General features: G+C 32.7%; 1 protein-coding gene across 1 annotated transcript; it reads right to left on the minus strand.

Annotated features, from left to right (window-relative positions):
- Window positions 1-133: 133 nt before the first annotated feature.
- On the minus strand, window positions 134-21010 carry LOC113401067 (uncharacterized). Its single transcript, XM_064216183.1, has 55 exons — window positions 20913-21010; window positions 20660-20825; window positions 20325-20499; window positions 19517-19620; window positions 19290-19436; window positions 18641-18758; window positions 18481-18556; window positions 17853-17920; window positions 17676-17770; window positions 16950-17081; window positions 16565-16689; window positions 16404-16454; window positions 16208-16319; window positions 16011-16135; window positions 15879-15929; window positions 13786-13897; window positions 13576-13700; window positions 13440-13490; window positions 13257-13359; window positions 13046-13170; window positions 12894-12944; window positions 12690-12810; window positions 12493-12617; window positions 11921-11971; window positions 11746-11848; window positions 11415-11540; window positions 10561-10607; window positions 9731-9839; window positions 9548-9663; window positions 9423-9473; window positions 9224-9326; window positions 9019-9143; window positions 7866-7923; window positions 7511-7749; window positions 7153-7273; window positions 6761-6903; window positions 6622-6672; window positions 6356-6467; window positions 6010-6137; window positions 5293-5343; window positions 5098-5206; window positions 4875-5008; window positions 4744-4794; window positions 4519-4630; window positions 4312-4442; window positions 4189-4239; window positions 3342-4105; window positions 3137-3287; window positions 2916-3034; window positions 2727-2840; window positions 2576-2631; window positions 2351-2460; window positions 1545-1674; window positions 825-915; window positions 134-414 (listed from the first exon to the last, which is right to left on the minus strand). The coding sequence occupies exons 1-55, from the start codon at window positions 20968-20970 to the stop codon at window positions 181-183; spliced, it is 6507 nt and encodes a 2168-aa protein (XP_064072253.1). The 5' UTR covers window positions 20971-21010; the 3' UTR covers window positions 134-180.
- Window positions 21011-22233: the final 1223 nt, after the last annotated feature.

Genomic DNA, 22233 nt, shown 5'->3' on the forward strand with positions numbered 1-22233 from the left:
GATACATGAAAGTGAAAAAGACCTTGAAATAATTTTTTCCATTTTCTCGAACGACAAAATTGTGTCGATACTTCCACAGATAAAATTCTGAGAATTTTATCTGTACGTACATCCAAATATCAGTGAGCAAACCTTAATTGCAAAGATCTGCTAAAACTTCACTAAGACGACGAGTGCACATCATACGAGGACGAGTAGCTCGTAGCAGTCAAAGGCGAAAGGTCGATCAAATATAACGACGTGACAGCGGTAGCAGGGTGCATGTACGGCGCCCACGAGGTGCGAGCCGCGGTACAGCACGCGGCCCACGTGCACTCCGGGCGCCGCGCGCACCGCCCGCACCTGCCCCGCGCCGCAAACGCCGCCCGCGCCAGCGCGACACGCCAGCCACGACACCTCCGCATTACACATCACCTGAACGAGAGCGATCACATCGTCATAAACACAACAGAATTTATTTTGGATAAAATACTATGAATTATAGATCTATTCACTCACGAAGGCTTTCAAATAAAATAATCTTAACAAATACAGTCTAATTTGTAATTTTTTGTTTCCTTTATTCTTAGTCATCTCATAATAATTGCCCCCTGCACATTAATGCGCCCCTTCATGAGAGAATAGATCTATAAGCCGATGGGTGATATCAGACATTAAACATACGCTATTTTATCGTGCCCCCTGTTAAATATATTTGATAACTTTGTAACTTTTATTCGTGACAGGTAAAGTTTTTTCATACTACATGGCCAAAACGTCTTAACATCGAAGGTCCAATTTTAAATGACATTAAAGAAAGAGATATTGGAAAAAAAATCAAATACCTGATATTTTGTATACTGGTGTATTCCGCCGTCACTGTACACAATGCAACAATGTTTCGAAGGCAGTAGAGCAGCAGGCACTACGTTACATCTAGAATGTTATTCTTATTTTAGTAGAAAGACAAAAACAAATGGGTAAATAGGCTATCTGCATATAAACAGGGTCAAGAAGGGTGTGTGTTAAGTTTATTTAACTACCAGTTTTAAAGTTTGAGAACTGGTAAAAAAACATGTTTTTTGTTGTCTCGACATGAATCCAAAACCAGTCTTCATCGGGGCTGATGATGTATGCTGATAACATAGCGTTAGTTGACGAAAGCCAGCTGAAGCGTGGCAAAGGCACTTCATTAAGCTGGATATAAAAGCCCAAGGAGTAAGGCCTAGATGATACTAAAGACCGTGTAAAGTGATGGAGGCAAAATAGGAAGGCAGACCATGGCAAAAGCCGGGCTGAATAAACGTCATACAATAGAAGAAGAATAATCGAATGACGACAATTTATGAAATCGTATGTAAAAATAGTGCACTAGTCTTCAAACAATATAATAATAAAAAAATCGGAATATTTAGACTTCTTGTTCTTACTTTTTTGGCGTGTTAACTCGCGACTATGAAATAGTTCATGAGGTGTTTAGAAATGCTCCAAAATTCTATTCACTCGAAAAGCAAAATTTAATGCCGTGTAAAACTACCAGTTAGAAAAACACACAAAATTTAGACCTGTGTGTGGTCCTAGCTACCCACGTGACCTCTCCGTCGTAGACGCCGGCTGCCACGGCACCTCCGGGTACCGCACCACATGCACTTACCACCCACACCGGTTCTGTGTTACTCCAGCCCGGGAGCCAGTCTGCACAAATATCACACGAAATGGAAGTACAAAATATAATTAGAATAATAGAGCTGTTTAGTTTTTTTATACGGCTCAGGTATAGAAATACATGCGATCTTAAAAAGGTCTCTAATCTTTTAAATTGTCTATTGTCTAGATCTGAATTTTTTTCGAAAATATAATATCTTATATATAGAAATTAGATAAAAAAGAGAACAGTATGCAAACGACATCAAAATTGCAATTCAATTATGAAGATGCGAAAAGCCAAAAATATGTTTATATACTCTTATTTGTAACAGTACTCTAAAGTGTTAGTTTTCGCTGGACGAAGTCAGAAGGTAATTTCCGCTTTCACGTGAAAAAGTTGAAAGCACAACGTCTCGCATGAGGTAGAAATCAAGAGGAAATTAAATTTTGGACAAAATGCGTGTTGGAAATAAATTTTGTAGCACTCTTACGAAAGTGCTCATACAACAAAAAAAAATTTAAGTCATAGGATATTTTCTTTAGTTTAACTTTTTAAATATTTATTTTCATCGTCACCAGCCTGAAACAAATGTCAAAAACCCTTTTTGGTTTAATTTTTTTCAATATAGAGATGGCGGTGACTTTCAATTTCCCTTTTCGAACATCAAAGATTATAATACTAGATTATAGTATAAGATTATAAATAAGTAACAAGCAAAATTACCTGCAATTAATCTCTTGTACTTTTGTTCCCAGCATAATTTTAAATGCAAATTATATACTTTCCAGTCTTCGGAATATTCTTTAACTTTCTTCTTAAAAAGTCTCCACCTCCTATTTATAAAAATTTAATATATGCAAATATTCATTTAAAATAATATACCATTCGACGATTGTACAATAAAAAACCGTAAAGTACAGCTAAGGCTTCCCTAAAAGTACTACTTACATATTATGTTCAGATTCATTACAGCTAGCTGGTTGAAACGAATCCGTTTCTCTTATCTATAATAAATTTAAAACAAAATAATAAAATTATAAATGTTATACTCTCCAAATGATTGATATAATTATAATACTCTAATAATTAAAATACTCACTACAACAGTCAACCAGTGCGTCCATCGACGGAACATATCAATAATATCTAACATTTCATCCTGACATTCCATATAAGCTGCAGTTTTAACTGTACCTCTAGTCGGAGATATGATCTAAAATTAAATAACATTGAATACATAAGACTTCTCTAGATATAAGCATTTCAATTATTTACAATATTAAGAGACATTTTTATCTCTATATCTTTGAGCAAGCCGGAGTGTTAATTGTCGACTAAAATTGTTATAATGTCTCCATTGTAAGGCTTCAATAGTGATTTGTCTTTGAAATGTCGTCCAAGATTCTTCTGTAATAAATAATTTTAGGTTAATACTTAATATATTTTGTCGCTTTAATTTCTTTCATTATTGGAAGTAAACGTACTGGAAAATATAAATGAAATATACACCTGACATTACGCCAGTATGACTTGATGCCAGCGCTCGATCTATATTCTCTTGAATCCAGTTTCGCCACGCTTGAACATTCCACATTAAACTTACCATCATGGAATGCCAATCTGCCATTTGATCTGTCGTTACTATTGGGGCACCTAATATTAAATTATCGTTGTGGTAAGAAATATTGTACAAAATAACGTATTAGTAATTAAGTTTATAATTACGAGCATTATATCCGCGTTTAACTGAGGCCATTCGTCTAGATATATGAATAGAGGTTGCTTGTTTAATTACAGGTGAGGTCGGCTCTACTTGTGTTTTGACTGGAGCATAAAGTTGTGCCATCATAGTAGTCGGCGAATGCCAAAAAGGCCGTTCTGTACTCCTGTCTTGGGAATCAAAACTTTGGCTTTGAGGAGTATAAAAAGATACTGGAGACGACGCTTCAGTTTCTCGTCCTTTTCTTTCTAAATCAGGTGAAACTTCGTAATTACTTAACGGTTGTATATCTTCTTTACTTGAACTTTTAAAAACAACTGGGTTTATTAAAGAACATGATGGAACCAAATCAACTGGGTTAGAAAAAAGCCCTGGTACCCTTCCTCTATTTAAATTATTATCTCGTCGATGACATTCATTGGCATGTAATAGATAAGAAACCGTAGTTTTATCACATTCAACAGTCCGTTTTTTGGCTGGACATGGTTGAATGTTTGGCCTTTCACTTTTGTTTGACCTAAGTTTATTTAGTTTTGAAGGACATTGTATCAAAGATATTTCGTGCCCACGATATGGTTTAGATGTCCCAGGTTTTACAAAGACTCTCTCTTCTGGTTCCATGAGATCGATGAGGGCTTGCGCAGAAGTATGACGCGCACAAGTGCAACATGGTCGTGAAACACGACGTAATATTTCATCACACCATAGTTCGCATTGCACAAATACATTTTTCATACATTTGCATATTTGTATTACCTCTAAAAATAAAAATAAAATAGTGTTTCAAATAGAATACAAAAAAAAATGTTATTAATAATAATAAAAAAAATCTAAATATTACGTGATTGCAATAAATGTACTGCCAAATACGAGGTAGCGTCTTCAATTACATCTGAAAATGAATAATGAAAACTAATTGACAAAGAACAAAAACCTATAGAACAATATAAAACGTTTTACTTACCATCCATCAATGGTAAATATTTATCAGGCGTGCACGAGCTCATTAAATTTCGAAGTTTAAGTTGTATTTTCCTTGACACTACGGGATCTGCATTTTGGACGCTTATCTGATCAGCGTTTTTGGGGCGTAATCTGTTATTAAATATTGTTATTTCTTTAATAACCCAATTTTTATATTAATATTCAAGGTGTACTACTCTTTACTTACAAATCAGCACCATTAGAATAAGTTTTACGAATAGATCCATGGCGTAATAAAACATTATCTCCCTCACGGTCCATTTGCTCTATTAAAATTTTTAAAGCTTCAGTTTTGATACCTTAAGGAAATACATAAAATTTTTAATATGCAAATAATATAAGACTTATTTATTATACAATTTCTGGTACTCTATGTTAAAAATAATCATCAAATAATAAAAAAATATTGCACCTTGAAGCATAATGTAAGATACGAGCAGTTTCGTCGAATCCGATATAACACCTATAAAACGGAATTAAATTAGATCAATATAAAAATAATAAGTTATATAGTTATCTTAAAAAGTTAAAAATAATGAATACCGTCCATTGTAGATTTGCTGTAACTGTCTGAGGAAACATTAGTCACGAGAGACTTTAGCTTTCCTTCTATAGTTGATTGTAATGAATGATTCGGTAACGATATACAATCTTGGAAGGATGTTAGTTGTCGTAGACTGTACAGTTAAAAAAATATATTTAAAAAAAATTAAATTAAATATTTAAATCTTCAATCAGAAGATATTGATTTATCTATATCACTTACTATGCCGCGGCATCCTTATAGGATTTAGGTATACATCCTTCGACAAGAAGATTGTCTCCAGTTGATTCCATTTCATTTAATAAAGCGACATATGCCTCGATATATTCATCTGCAACAACATGTTGTTAAACAAATCTGTTAGTTGTTGAACTCTGTTGAGTTAACAAATTAACAGCGACATTTTTAAGACCTTACCAGGTTTCCTTACGTTTGCTGACAAGAAGTCCGCCGCAACCGTAATGTGATCTAATAAAAAAGAATTAGATACTTTTTCAACAAGTATTTGTGAGTTTTTGTGACACCCTTATTAAATTTAGGATATATTTTTTTACAATAGGGTTAGTAAAAAATATATCCTACTACTATTCTACTTCTTCACCCCAGGTCGCCCGACAAAAAGTTTTAGATAAAAAGTTTTCTCTAGTAAAATTCTCCTGGAGTCTGGAAGTGGTAAATGTGTAAGCTCCCTTGCCTCGGAATGCATGTAAAGTCGTTGGTCCTGTGCCTGAACCCTTTCCGGTTGTTTCAGATCAGATTTTAAGATTGAGGGAATAGAGAGTACACTGGTGCACTATGATATGACCTGTGTAGTTCTGGTCCCCTTGAGATTGGATGCCGTGGCCGAAATTAGTCAAGACGACATTCTTATTATATTAATATTTAAAATACTGGCGGCTTCTTTTGTGTGCTCTTGAGAATATCGCTCAAGTAACGATATTTAAAAAAAAAGGAATACATTTTTTTTTACCCTAAATAGGTTATCTATACTAATATTATATTATATACAATTATGAATTAAAAATAATTACTGTATAAATCTAGACCGCGTGAAATGGTGGCAAGAATGCTAGCAGCATTTCCTCGTTGATTTCATTTTTTTACTCTAAATTATTTTTGGTTTTTAATTCAAACCTTTCCAAGCTGACGTTAATTTCCGCGCCATTGACCGGCATCTTGTTATGTCTTCCAACTTCTTTGCCAAATGATAGGAAACCTGTGAGCATGACTCTTTCACTTCCAAGGAAGTCGCCTTCTTTAACCTTTTTAAACAGTGTTAAAATTTGAGCACATTACACATTAGATGTTTATTATATGTACGAGTATGAATTTTGGGTTCTTCTTGTAATAACTCTCCATTTCGTGCTCGATGGAAATGGTATCCGCCATATGTACATCCACAATCCCGCCATATATAATATAATGAAAAATGTTTGATCTTTTACAAAAAATATAATTCCGTAATTTAAATAACTGATACCTTTGAGCTGCAAAAAAAGAAGTTTCAGCGACTCCATCGACCTCTATGAGTATTTCGTTGCCTCTTTTTTGCATTTCCGAAATAAGCGCTATTTTCACAAGGGCTTTGTAATCTACAAGATCAATTAAAAATTAGGTTAAAAGTCTGCTAGCAAAAATATGATTATTTATTACAAATATTGTATAACAGAATCTGTTGAATTTAATGACATACATACAAATAAATGCATTAAGTAAATAAATTTGTCATCTAAAGGCATTACTCACTCTGAGATACGAAGTACTCCGATAGGATTCTTGAAGATTCAATTATGACATCTAGAAGAATTATTGAAAAAATAATATGGTTTCCTTTATACAATGCAGGTAAGTCATAATATATACTGTAATTCATAGATGATTTTACCTTGCATTGCATCAAACATATCTACAGGCGTAACGTTTCCAACTAGATTGCTAAGTTTGCGTTCAAACTTTTTATGAAGACGTGCCGTGTCTGCAGATTCTTTTACGCACTTGTCCACTTTCAAAGGTGATTTCATTGATAGCCTTAAATAAATTGGAAATTTGTTTGGGTCAATTGTATCTTAGTTGACCGTATAAATGAATCTAGTAATATCGCTATTATTTATAAACGACGTTTAACAGTTATTAGATTAAACATTAATTTCTCTCTTTTTCTCATCATTGATTTGACATTCGAAAGCAAACACTGTATCGTTAAAGAAACTAACTCTCCAAAAACGGTATATTTATAGGTAAAGATATCGTAAAAAAAATTAAATGAAAAAATGTAACCATTGTGAGGCCTGTCCATGAGTCAGTTCAGTTGGAGGTTGCTTATAGAGTATTTCTCCACCACGCGAACGCAACTTGCTGTGAAGTATGTGCAACGCCTGTTCGCGTTCTGGGTCGACGTCTGCATATTTAAAGACAGACTATTAGGAATATATCAAACTAGTAGTAAAATTGTCTATTTAAATTTCATTCATCGATTAGTTGAAATTTGAGTATCTAAAATATTCGACAGTACGCCGGAAGGCTATGCCGGGGACTCTGTGGTAAAGATTGGTCTAGTGTAAATAGTAACTAAACAAGACTTAAAACTCAAAAGTGATAAATATAATAAGAACAATGTATGTTGCTATATATTTGCCTGACACACCACGTCGAAGCCTTGCCTCTTCTAATGCTTCTTGTTGTCTCCGTGCACTCCTTATTTTTTCATCTATATTCATTTCATTTATATTCATTTTATCTATATTCATTTCATCTATATTCATTTTATCTATATTCATTTCATCTATATTCATTTTATCTATATTCAAAGGTTCTGGACTCGTATAAGCAGTAGGAGAACTAGTTGATACTGGTACGTCATCAGTAACATTAGCTCTGTACGAAAATCAAAATAGGTTTTAAAAATAACACACAAAACATAATCATAAGAAAGACAGTTAGGCAGCAAAACATTGCTTAAGTACTAAACCATCTCAATAAGCGATGCTCACTTGCTATCAATCTCGTCTGTTTCGCCCAATGCTGCAAGTGCTTTTGCGTTTAGTCCACCTACAAAAAAAAAAAAATATTTTTAGCATAAATTATATTTTCTTCGTCAGTAGATATATATATATATATATTTAATATTTGGCTATGATTGACAGAAGTATATAAAAATTATAAATTTAAAATAAATAAAATCAAAAATTATATATATATTTATATTTTTATCAATTTTTGTTTATAAAATCAAACTTTGATACAGTTTGTAACATTTAAGTTGGTAGTTTTATAAACAAAACATAACAGTTATGTTTTGTTTATAAATATGTCATAACTACATATTATAAATGAAGTCCCATCTCCGCGTCTTTCTGTTGGTCTATCTGAATGCGATAATCTCAAAAACTACCGATGGTTTTTCATACTGTTTTCATTATTAGATGGAGTGATTAATGAGGAGGGTTGACGTTTATAATTAATTAAAGTGTTTGATAAATTGGCAAAAATATGACGATGAATGTTGAAGATATTGGAAAACACGATTCTGTCTGGAAAGTTATATCTGCCGAGCGCCGCGAATTAAAATGCACCAGTAGTCGCACATTGCTTACACTACGAATAAGCACGCTGTTGACGAATTTGAAAGTCAGAACTTGAATTTTTGCGAAAAATGTGATTGCAGGTTTCTTTGTTTTTATTATGAGTAAACAAAATGTAATAAACTTACATTCTTTCGTTGCCACCCCAGCTATATAATTAGTAGCAATGTCGGAAACATCTAAAAACAAAAACGTAGAAATATTTTTTTTTATAGTATAGTTAGGACGAGAAAATGAGTCATCTGATAGTGAGTGGTCACCGCCAACCAAAAACCTTGGCGCGTTAAGAAATATTGATCAGTCCTTAAATCACCAACGCGTCACCGACCTTGGGAGCTAAGCTAATGTTATCCTTGTGCCTTTAGTTACACTCATTTGACCTTCAAACCGGAACACAATAATACTGGTTGTAGGGCTTACAAACCCCTACTACTAAGTAGATTGTATCTTTCGTAGATTCAATATTCAATGTAATTTAAAATATATGTTTAAGGTAATAATTATATATAGCAATATACAAAAATATAAAAACAAAAACAAAAAAAATAAAAACGTGTGATACCTGCAATGTAAGGTTTGGCCGTTTCTGGTACTTTATCAGTAGAAAGTTGTTTAATCTTTTTGTCCACTTTTTCAACTAAAACTGGTGATGGATTTTGATCACCAAAATGAGGTGCACTTGATAGCCTAAAATTATGTTATATTTAACTTTTCATAGGAGGATTTATCAGTTTTCATAGTAGAAACGAGAAATAAAGGAACGTTACATGTCTGCAGATTCTCGGTAGGTCTTTGAAAATTTTCCAACTTTTAAAAAACTTTTATCGTTTCCTTTCTTCAGTTCATCATGTATAACTTGCATTGCCTCTCCTATATTATAAATTATCATGTTGTTATAACATTATAAAATATTTTGTAATACACTTCAAATAAATAAGACAATCAAATAAGAGCTTGTCTGCAAACCTCTTCCTTTAATTATGTTACTTAAATGGGTTGCGCCTTCATTTACTGGTTCTGAAATTTTGATAATGTAAATAAAGTTTAACGTATTCATATTATGTTCTCCGATTTATTGATTGAACAAAAACCTTTAAGTAAATTTTTCAACTTATTATCTGGTATCACTGAGTTCATTTTTTCAAGTAACTGTTTTTTAGAATTTTCGTCTTGCGATTTATCAATTCCCACAGGAGCATTCATTATCCTAAAGATGTAAATGTTATATTTAAGTATGTTAAAGATCTTAAAAAGAATCAAAGGCTGTAACTTACTCTTCTCCTCCTTCTTTATATGTTACTTTATAAACACCCTCCTGTCCTATTATTTCATCTCCTTTTCTTGCCATAAGATCAGCTAAAACACGCCTTTTTTCAGCTTCACCTAATAACATATTTTGTATTGACAGTTTTCTTTTAGTTAATTTTATATGTAAATATATCAAAGGTACTACTTTTTTGTTTTAGTTTAGATGTAAATTGATAAAGTTACTTTTTAAATATAATTCAATGCACAAATACATAGAAGAGATGATTAAATAGACGGTGTAAGAAAAATAAACCAACTAATACTGAGTACACGATGTATAAAGCTTAAGCGTCCTATGCAAGCGACACAAATTTAATTCCAAGTATGTGTGAAGAGAATAAAGAAAAATGTCGTGTAAGACTGTAATGCTTAGTATTTCTTCACGATAACGCTCTCTATCCAGTGGAAGTGGCTTTGATATCCATGACCACCATCCATGAAAATGTAGTGTATATTCAGAATTAATTATTTTAGACGAGTCTTTTAAGGGTACCAATAAAGTGTTTTTGTTTATTGCAGAAAGAATAAGAAATTTAGAAATGTGTTGCTCCAAATATATTGAATAAGAAGGATATTACAGAACAACAATATATTTTTATTGATGATCCTCTCCAACAAAAAACACGTAACCAATCTACGATATGTACTTCGAACGTTTTATGGAGGATAGCCCAAAAACACAAATCATATGTATAATTTATTTGTTTTAATGAATAAAATGTAAATAATATATATATATGAACGTGGATTTGTAAAAACAAGTGTAGTATGCAGACTACAAAATAAAAGATCTTACTCTCTGGAAATGGAGCAGCCAAAAACTTTGCGCTTTCATCGATAATCGGTAACATTTTAAACAAAATATTATACCAACTACATATAGGTTCACCTTAATGCACTTAAAATATAATAAAAGTATATATATATGTATATTAATTTGGGCTAAAATGATTAAAGTTAACGGCTTCAGCTAACATAGAGTGATTAATATGTTGATATCGTGCTAGTGAGACATCGTTTTAACAATATATCTGTATCTTCAAATAGTCACAAATCACAACAAAACACTGAGCAGTTCCTAGGTAGGTAGGGTTGCGGTCAGTGCAGGGCCGGACCTTAAGTTTAGAGAGCCCTAACACTACTTAGGGGCCCACCTAAGACATATCTGAACGTAGACTTGAATTAAATTAATTGAATGGGTTTGATTAATTGCAGAACTCACAGAGCTGCAAACTATACGATCTGTTTAATTTAATATAGTTATGGATTCTTTCGCATTATCGTCTATTGTTGACTTAGCTAGGGCCCCTTTGGAATCCACGGAGTCCTGGATTGAAGTCAAAAAAGCTATATGGTAGATCCGGCCCTGGGTCAGCGTTCATGGTTCACTAAGCAAAAAGCACACTGACCACTCGCCACCCAGACTCTTCAAAGCCTCGCTAGCCCTTGACTAGCTTCTAGTGATAGAATATAGGGGCGCGTTACAATGTATTCATGGTGATAATAGTCGTAATAATTACTATCCTCAAAATAAATGGTAAACCTTATAGGAAAAAATTAAAAACTCCTGATCTGTACATCGTACGACGATTCGAAATTGGTACTTTGGGGATAAGTTGTAAGTAATATTGCGTTTTACTTTTAAGTTTACCTGGCATCTCTTTCATATGTTCAGGGGTTGGTTTATTTTCCGTTAGATTGGTTAACTTTCCTCTTACAGATTCGTAGATACCTTTATCAACTTTTTCATTTGTCAAAGAAGATGCATTTTCTATCCTAAAATATATGTAGGTCAGAATAGTAATTATCTTATTTGCAACTTATCGTAATATATCTTTTTAGCAATAGCTTAAAATTGTATACATATATTTTTAACACCACTTATATGATATTTTTTATCGTAGCTAAATATTTAGTATTCGTACAAAAAAAAGTATAATAATTTAATTTCTTTTTTGCTATTGAAAATCATGCTGAATACCTTCGCGCGCCGTCGTTGTAACTCTGTTGATATCCCTGAATTTGGGCCAAAGGAGCATCACCTTGCTCTTTCATTAAATTCACCAAATGTTGTAAAGCTTCGCCTACAAATAATACCCACTAATTAATAAATCATTAGACTAAATCATATTCTATTTTCAAGAAATGGCAATTACCTTTATCTGTTCCAATTTTTGCCAAATGTTTTGAAGCTTCATCCATGGTATCTAAAATGATATGAAAATATTAGGTTATACTTTCTAATATCTGAAATTCTATTAGTTATTGGATTTATTTATTAAAGAATTATCAGTAGCATTCCTAGTAAAATAGTTGCCCGTGTTACAGTTCTGTGTGTCGGACAACTCGTAGAGATTTTTGGATTGCGTGGTGTGAACTATATCATTGTAATGCATAAGTGTCTGCAAAATATTTATGCACCCACTTACATACTTTAATTCAAAAGTGTATATTCGGTGCAGTTGCCGCCATGGGTATACCTGCCAGGAGGACATTATTAATGCTTATCCTATTTATTTTTATTGAAGTAAGGCATACTATGTACTACCTCAAAACACTGGAGCACTTCACAAAGTTATATATACGTTTACAAGTATAAATATACGATAAACACTTTAGTTTTTACGCTCCGATTTCTTTCGGTCAGTGTAGTCCATTTATGCTTAAGAAAATAATTTCTACATGATACGATTTTCCATAGCGTTAAAACAGATTCCATTTTTATTACCATTTAAATTACTAGTTATCGTGGGAGCTAATCTAGTTGGAATTCCTCTATCCATCTCTGATGAAATTTCTTCTTTTAAATTTTCACATTTTGGATCATATTCCAGCGGTCCTGCGTACTTTAACCTGAGTTTAAATTACAAATTAAAAAAAAAGGAAATCAATAGTCAAAGAATTATTCGTTTTTTTTAATCTTACTCTTCAGCTGCGTCAGCATAAGTTTGACCAAAACATTTGTATTTAAAAAGTGATCTCGTCCCTAATGACTTTTTAACAGCTGTTAAAAATTTTAATGGATATCTTTCACCAGCTACTCCACCTATAGACAATACAAACAGTATGAATATATAGCACATTTCGGAGCAAATTAATTCATCTGAGGCAAAAAGTATATCATCTCACTTCTCATAGCAATCGGTTGAGATAGAAATTTCGATACATCTCGAATCAGTGCTGCAATATATCAATAATAATTTATTTGTATAATTATATTACAAATCAAGAATGTAGAAGTAAATATTTATATATTTAAAGTATATTATGTTATAACAAACTTTTCATCGGTATCTGCAATGCAGTTGGAACATTGCCTTCCATATCCCTAGTTAAGTTACTTTGTGCTTCCTCAGTGATATCTTTGATGGGCACATAAGGCAATATTGTTGGAGCAGCCTCTACCCTTTAAAGTAATCATTTGCTATTAGAAACATAGAAACTATCTAAACTATTTCTTTGTTCGAACTTCTATCAAACAACAGCACTTACTCAGTAGCTGCGGTTTCATAAGTCATACTGTAATCGTTTCTTTTCGACAATACTTTTTTAGGATGACTTTTCATCATTTTCATCAGAGCTTCCATCGCCTTATCTTAAAAACAAAATATTTTAAAACAAATAATCAAAGCTTTAATTTTATTTATTCTTTTAAGATGCAAACACGAAGCATACCTCTGTCTCTTATAAACGCCGACAAATAATTGGAACACCGTTCAATGACATCTACAATTAAAGGAAATATTAATTAAATTAAATATATGAACGACTTTTTGATACTGTTAAAATGGGTTTTTATTAATTTCCTAACCGTGCATATCCTTTGCTAACGATTTTGGCGTGACCGTGTTGACCGCCTTATGTAAAGCATCGGCGAAAATTGGTTTTGTTGTTGTATCTGGCGTTACTCCACTCAACCCAGGGGCTGATTTCAATCTACAATAAAACTTTTGTTTCTTTAAATACTTATCGGAAAACTTTTATATAACGAACAAAATTAAAAACTATTTATATATTCTACACATATGCTGCAGCAAATTTTGAAGATAAAGGAATGAACTGTTCCGTAAATGATTCAGCTCCTTTTTTCTCTAATTCCTTTATTAGTAAATCAAAAGCGGGGCCGCGTTCAACTGAAAAAGAATTGTTAAAAGGTAATGTATCAAAATATACGCCCATTTAAGTAGCTATCTCTCATTATTATTATATTAAGTCCGCCTTTTGTCCCATTAACTTTATGGTGGTCAATAAAGCATTTAAGAGCATAGTTTGTAAGCGTGGGAATTTATTTTAGAACACACACATAGGTACTTTCCAATAATACACTTGCATTGTGCAGTGTATCGTATGCACCCCCTAGACAATTAGTTGCTTGTTTTCGTTGCAACGAATAAATTAAATTTTTATTGCGCGTTCATAACGTAGGATTTATAAAAATACATTTATTTATGAGTAATGTATTAGCTATAAGGTTGTCACTCGCAAACACAATTATAAATTATTTGTTAGCATAGGGTGCGGTCAGAGTGCATTAAGATGCCTCATATACATTATGATTTTTATTGATTCTACTGCTCTACTCTAACTAAATTATTATTTTCTGGATATTTTAAGGTTGGTAGGTATAACGAATTAGGGCGTTAAGACACATTAAATAATCACTTACTTAAATTTTATAAATAAAAATAATGGAGGTAAATATTAATCAGTTTTTTTTTAATTAACTAAAAACTAAAGACATAAATCTTCTTGGTTAAACAAGTCAATTAAAATTATTTTATATTACACAAAAATCGGGGGGCGGCCCGCTGACGGTATCTGGTCATGAAAGGTACTAACTAAGTATAGCATCAGTACAAAATGGAATGTATATCAACCGTTTTTGCTTAGCACTATGCACTATTTTAATTAAGCATTTAAATAATTAGGAATTAAGCAGACGAACTAAACGACATGAGTTTGGGTATGAGTTGGCGTTTGTTTTAAATTTCGTATTAAGAGAAAAAAATAAGCAGGATAGTGCAAAAATTACATTACATTCAGGTTCATTCGGGTATTCACTATGTTCATCCTTACAATTTTGTACTTTTAAATCGACATTAGGGGAAAATAGTTACCCTTCGTACACTTTTCAGATTTTATTTTTTTACGATGTGATTAATTGTCGTTTTTACCTAGTTTATGTGCTTAAGTGTAACAAATATATTAAGTTTGTTACAAAAAAGTCCAAAACTATTATGACAAAAGGTTAAAGGGTTATAGGCTTTTTTCTAAATAAAATAATTGTACGAATGTACCCCACGTATTGGTATGGTAGGGGTACGTTCGTACAGTAAATGCGGTAAATTCGTACGCCATGGGGTATATTCATACAGGGTAATTAAAAAGCCAATTAAAATCGTTCAATTTTTATTAATTATTACAAAAATATTTATTTATCAAAGAACTAACTTAATAATATGGGACTTGACTAATAGTCGATAAATCTTGAAAAGTAAAAATTAACAATTGCATCCCCCGACACTCGCGCCCCACCCTTATGCTAACTTGTCTATGTGTGCGTAGACGATTCGCGAAATTATAAGACTCGGCTCGAAATAAAAACTGACGTGCTCCCACCTTGAGATCTGGGGAGGGACTGAAAATTTATTGACAGCGATGTCGAATAATAAGTCAAAACCGTCAAATGATTTTCTCCATACTAAAAAGTATGGACGACGAATGCCAAAAAGTAAGCAATATTTAAATAAAAATTACTATAATATTATGTGATATAATAGAAATTTAAGACGGTGAACTTATTATTTAAACTTTTGTGTCCCCATTTAACCAAAAATACATGTATAAACTAGCAGCTAAATAGCTTAAAAAACATTAATAGAAAAGGTCGATTTCAGTGTTTGGAGTGATGTTGACGATGAATTTACTGAGTTATTAATACAAATTTTATAAATATCATGCGGTGAAACTTGAGATCTATCTATTAAGATACTGAATGTTTTTTTTCATCCATAATCAATGCTCCAGTTTTAAGATATTTCGAAAATAGTAAGCGCTATTTAGGCGTTCCGCAAGGACTGTCCTCTTAAATAAATAAAATATTATATTAATTACTTTCGTTAACTGCACATTGCGATAAATACTTGGAGCATAGGTCTAATGTCTCTGAAAATAATTATTGTTTGTAAGTTTTTGCAATAATATAACGTTAATATCATAAGCACCCACTTTATCCGTAAATCTTACCTGTCATATCCGTTTTCAACTCATTCGGAGTCTGAGTTTCAACTGTTTGTGATAATTTTGAATGAATTTCCTGAGATAAGTTAGGGTCGTCGTGATCGCTTTCTAAGCCTTTAGCGTTTTTTAATCTAAAACGAAACATTATTTTGTAATAAGTTAATACAATGTATGATAATATACTCATTGTAATGTCATCTTACTCGTTTGCAGCTTTTGCATAAGTACGTTGGGCTTTTCCTTTTTGGTATAATTTTTCCTTGTCTTTTACACCCATTTCTTTCAATAAAATCCTAAAGGCTGGCCCCTTATCTTCTGCAAAAAATAATTTAAATACTCGTTATAAAGCAACGAATGTTTAACTGTTTAATTGAATAATCTCATTCGTAAGTTACTTACTACTAAATTCAGCATATTGAGCGAGATAGCTTGAGCATATATCGACCATGTCTGAAATATATATATTTTATTATTTTAATAAAGCTATATAATATAGTTTAATTTTTCAAATAGCTACATTCGAGACAAAGGTTATTAACAACAATAAAATATTATTTTACCTTTCATGAAAGGAACTATATTGTGAGGTGTATTGGGCTTGGCAACTGCAGCGAGATTATTTTTTAACTCATTTGCCAATGATGTATTAAACTCTGTTGCCTCGAAATCGGGCGCTTCTTTTAACCTATCAAATTAAAGATATTTACTATAAACATGTACCCACACGATAAATAAATGAATGCTTTACATTCAACGGTTTAATTAAAAGACTATATTGAGGATCAGGACAACATCACGAACTCCCATATAGTTTATATGTTTCTAAATAGCGGCTAGTTATTTATCATCGTTCTTATATGTTTTAGTCATTATTTATATTTATTTATTTTTCTAAATATTTTCAAACAATTATTAACCAATACAACAGTTTATAATTCTACTGACTCGTCGGCAGCTTCTGTAAATGATTGCTGAAACTTCCCGTATGAAATTAACTGTTCATCTCCTTTCGTATACATCGAGTTCGTTAAGATTGTAAAGGCTTCAAGCATTTCACCTACAAAATTATATTTTTCTCTTATTATTTAATATATTTAGCAAACATTAACGAGACAATTGTAATTTGTAACTTACCAGTAAATTTTAAATAGGCTGCAGCCGGAGCTGCAAGACACGTGAAATCAAATTACATAATTAATATGCTTACTTACAGAAGTTTAAAAACAACAGTAACATGTATGATACACACATCTTTTTACGGGACCTTGGGTCTGAAATAAAAAAAAATATCATATTGATTCATTTTATAGAAAACACTACAACATTAAAAGCACATAATACAATATAATTCTAAATTAATTACGAAACCATCCTTCATTCCCCAATGCAATACAAGTGAACACGATAAATATTTATTAATGGAAAATGAAGAATGATTTGTGTCTACCGAAAAACAACTAAAAAATTACAAAACATTTACCTTATCAGTGTTCACTTATATTTTAGGAAATAAGTCTTATAAGATTAATAAATCAAAACAACTATGTTAAATATCTTTTGCTATATTTTTATTTTTTACGTTAAATGTCCATCGTAACAAGTATTTTTCTTTCAAATGTAAGTATTTTTTTACACTTCGCTTAATTTTCCAAAATTAAATAATAAATTCAAGTCGGCGCAGTAGATTCTGGCCTTGCTTCATAATCGTCATGAAGGACTGTTTCTAAAGTGTTAATATTTTTTTCTTCTTTTATTTCGTTTGCATCCTATATGAATGCAACGTTATTATTAGTATGAAAATTTTGAATGTTATACATAAATGTTAAAGTTAAACAACACTATACTAACATCGCCCATCATGTTCAGAAAGTCGTCTGTGAAACCTGTAACTTTTGTTTCATCGGCTTTCATTACATCTAGAACAAAAAACATATTACGCTCGCTAGCTAGCTATAAGACAAATAAATCTATAAATATTTAAAACTGTAAATAATACAGAATCTTCTGACGATTCACGTGTATTAGTCTGAATTAAGACAATATTTTATCCACTTACTTATTCTTTAGGGATATTGGTTTTTGATGTTCTAGGTGTAGATGTACCCGTAGCTCCACTTGTATTGCTAGTGGTAGCTCCAGGTGTATTAGATGTCGAACGCTTTACGCCTGTACCGTCTTCCATGTCGGATATAGCACCATCAGCGAAGCTTTGCGCCACTTCTTCTCGTGAATATTGTAAGAGTAAAACATACCTTCAATCTTGTAACATCGTCATACACAAGAATTTTATATGAAAATAAATTCATTGAATTTATTGACAACTCAGACCAGAAAAGACCATTCAAATGAACAATTGACATAACATAAGGAATTCTTACCTCGAACGAGCATAAAATACCGGCAGCACTCATGGCCTTGGTACAAATAATAAATTTGTAGATTTTTAAATTATATTATATGAAATTTAAATTCTCACCGAAATCTTCATCAACATCCATCATCAGCATGCGATCTTCACTTTCCGCAAGAATCTCATCTATCCACACTGCTACCTAGAAAAAAACACCAAACCCAAATATGCATTATGCTTAAGCTAATCGGTAATTAACTTATCTAGGTTTCGGATAAAATGTTACCTTATCTGCCATTTCCATCATAAATTTTGCTTTAGGATGACTGCAGCGTCTGGATGGAGTCTTTATATTCATATACCCACAAATGTCATCTAAGATAATATTTGATAACCGCAACATTCTGCGAAAGTATATTGCGTAAGAATATTGCGATCGTACTTGTACGTATACTCAATTCCAACCACAACAGTAAAAAAGCCAAATAAACAACATTTAACAGCAAATTGACGCGATATCATTGGTCGAGAGCTTGATTAGTCTATGATATTCACTATGGATTTGCGAAAATATGTCGTTTTGAACGTCGACGAAACTGTTATCGGTATTTTGAAAGTAAAATTAAAGTGGAAATAAGTGATTTTTAGTGCAATAGTGTTGTACTATACATAAGGATTTATTAATCATTAACTCTTTATAGTGCACAACATAGCTTAGTTATTGCAAATCGCATGAAATACGTAAATCTAAGGTTTGTTTATCTTTTTTCCTACTTCCATTGGAATAGGCTATACGTACTCTGTCTCATAAGATATATTTTTTAATTAATATTTCAAAATCGTTGTCATATCGTTTATAAGGAACAACAGAGGTACTAAGATAAATTTATAATAAAGTTAAGTTATAAATTGTATAAGCATTATAATTAAGATACCCATCAGCTAGAACGTAAGTGCCAGGTCTGGAGAGCCTTTGTTGGATACCTCGAGCAAATGCTACAGTAGCGTTACGCGCCCATTCAAACCTTTTATCGCCGCACATAGTAAAAACGTTCTTCTTTATAAGATTCACACCGCTAATCCTAAAACAGTTTTTTTTTATTATTTATATATTGTATGAAGTACTGTTAGATTTAATACAAACCGCTAAGAGCTAACGCACCGATTTACTTTTTTCTTCGTCTTTTTAACGTTAACGAAATATTCATACGCCTGATCAGGCTTAAACGGTTCGTCTGCGTCTAGCATTGCTCTGAGTCGTGCAATCTAGAAAAATAAATCAATATGAACGATGAATAGATAAATGAATAAACGATATGAGAAATACTCGAACTTGGAAATGTTCGAACTTTTTGTATCATAATGTTTTCACGTCTAAAATAGCATCTATATTACATATATATATATTTGCCCATAATAATAAAGCGTTTGTTTATAATATAACTAAGTTATATGCTATATAGAATTTTAATAACTAAATTGTATATTTTATTATAATTATCGTATTAGATATCAGACGGCTTTAGAAGCAAACACAGGGAAAACTAAGAAATATACACAATAACTGTGTAAATCTCCAAAATAATCTATTAGTTCCAAAAAAAAATTATGGTCGTTAAACTGCTTGAATTTTTTTTTTTATATTTATTAATAATAATAGCTAGCGCAAGTTAACAACCAACTAAACTGTACTTTGTTATTAACAAGGTTAAGCTTAAAAGCTTATAAAAAAACGCAAAGAACTACGCGGAAATTTTTGCTTAAATATTATAGCACCAACTCCAGGCAAATCAGAATATGGTTTCCGTGCGTACTTTGCATCACATTTGAGAGTACTTCGGCCACGGTAAAAGATTCTAATGAAGATCCCATCATCTTCTTCTCCGGGAACGGTCCAGCATGCACAGAATCAAAATGGCTATAAATGAAACTTTTCTACCAATAAAAGTTAAATGACAGCTATAACTAACAGTTTCGGCTGGAAGACTATGAGCGCGTTCTCGCCAAAGATAAATAATGCTGCGGCGCGGAGGTTTCGACATGTGCTCTAAGCGGTCTGTTAATATAGCTCCATGTCGCCGTAAGCAACGGGCATGCGCTCGCGCAATTCGCTTCGTCATTTTCACATCCGTTGCTTTTGGACCCCTGTATGTTTATTTATTATTTAATATAAATCGACAAAAATTTCAACCACTATTCAGTAGTGTATACCTTTGGTGTACGTCCTAAGGTTGGCTAGCAGAGCATGAGAGTGACGGTAAGCCTACCTTTTGTGCAAAAAAAAACAATAAAATATTTAATTGACTTAGGTTTTGCTGGTGTAGGTGGAGGTCGAACGGACTGCTTCGGAGTCGACTTATACTGAACTCGAAGATCGCGTCCAGCAATTATTGTATCTGCGACGGATGGTGGAGCTGGTTCCGTAGCATAAGGCGGATACGGGGGAAACCCGGTATGCGTCGCCGGTATTGCTATACAAAGAGTGTACAAGGATAATCATGATTGTTAAATTTTATTTATTTTGTCTACTGAAGTATTGTTAATATATAATTATTTACTTTCTTCTTCCTGTGCCATCTCGTTCGGATCATGTTCTGGGACTTCATTGTCTGCCATATTTATGGTAAATTAACACTTAGGAACAGTCTCTTCTAAGTCGATACAAATAATAAGTGAAAGTAGAATCTGGAACATTAAGCGTCAAAAATGGTTCTACTATTTACATTACTATTTCGTGTTAGAAATATATTTGGCCAGTATTTCAGATTATTATATTTTTTTTGTTGGAAATAATATTTCTTCGAAAGACTACCATGAATTATATTAATAGTTATTTTTCAATGAAATTTAGGTATCACAATGAACTGATAGAAGAAGTTTCTTCTTGTAAATTACATTTAGTATCTAATTCTGAGTTTAATGAATTTTCCATAATATCGAGATCTTTTTAATTTTTTGATAAAGATTTGATTAAATTATATGATGTACCATCAGATAATTTAAATTTAGCTTTAAAATTAAATGTTATGTTATAAAAACAAAGACAAATTGACGGAGCAGGGCTCTTCCCTCTTCGGCCTGGGCTTGACCAAAAATTTGATGAACTACATGATTTCAGACACAAGATCGACAAAAATGGTGTGTGTATGAATTTGTTTGAATGAGTGCGTTTTTTTTTTATTGCGAAGTATGACACTATGCTCTTAAACTACTAGAACTAGAACAAAACCAGAAAGCTATTGCATGCCATGCACAGATCATATAGGCACAAGCAAAATATTTTCCATCCATCATACATCATCAGCCCGCATTCGTCTACTGCTGAACATAGGCCTCTCCAAATGCACGCCACTGTGGTCTTTCTTCGGCAACTCGCAACTAGCTCCTGCCAGCCGTCTTGCGCAAATCGTCATTCCACCGTGCCTGAAGACGTCCTACACTACGTTTGCCGAGATGCGGTCTCCACTCTAGAACACGTTTTCCCCAACGGTTATCGGTTCTACGACAAATATGACTGGCTTACTGCCACTTCAGCTTACTAATCCGGTGGGCTATGTCGATGACTTTGGTTCTCTGACGGATCACCTCATTTCTGATGCGATCCCTCAGAGATACTCCGAGTATAACCCTTTCCATAGCACGCTGAAAGACTTTAACCCGGTGGACCTGCTTTGTCGTGAGTGTCCACGTTTCGGCTCCGTATGTCATGACGGGTAGGACGCACTGATTGAAGTATTTGAAAATATCCCGCTGAGTTTCTTTCGCCGGTTCTTCTCAGGTCCGAGGTGCTAAATTCCGAACCGGTGGTAGATTTTTGACAATCAATAAGCAAGTGTAAACACTTCTATATTGAATAAAGATTTTTGATTTGATTTGATT

The sequence above is a fragment of the Vanessa tameamea genome, chromosome 2 (genome assembly GCF_037043105.1).
Source record: "Vanessa tameamea isolate UH-Manoa-2023 chromosome 2, ilVanTame1 primary haplotype, whole genome shotgun sequence".
Lineage (NCBI taxonomy): Eukaryota > Metazoa > Arthropoda > Insecta > Lepidoptera > Nymphalidae > Vanessa > Vanessa tameamea.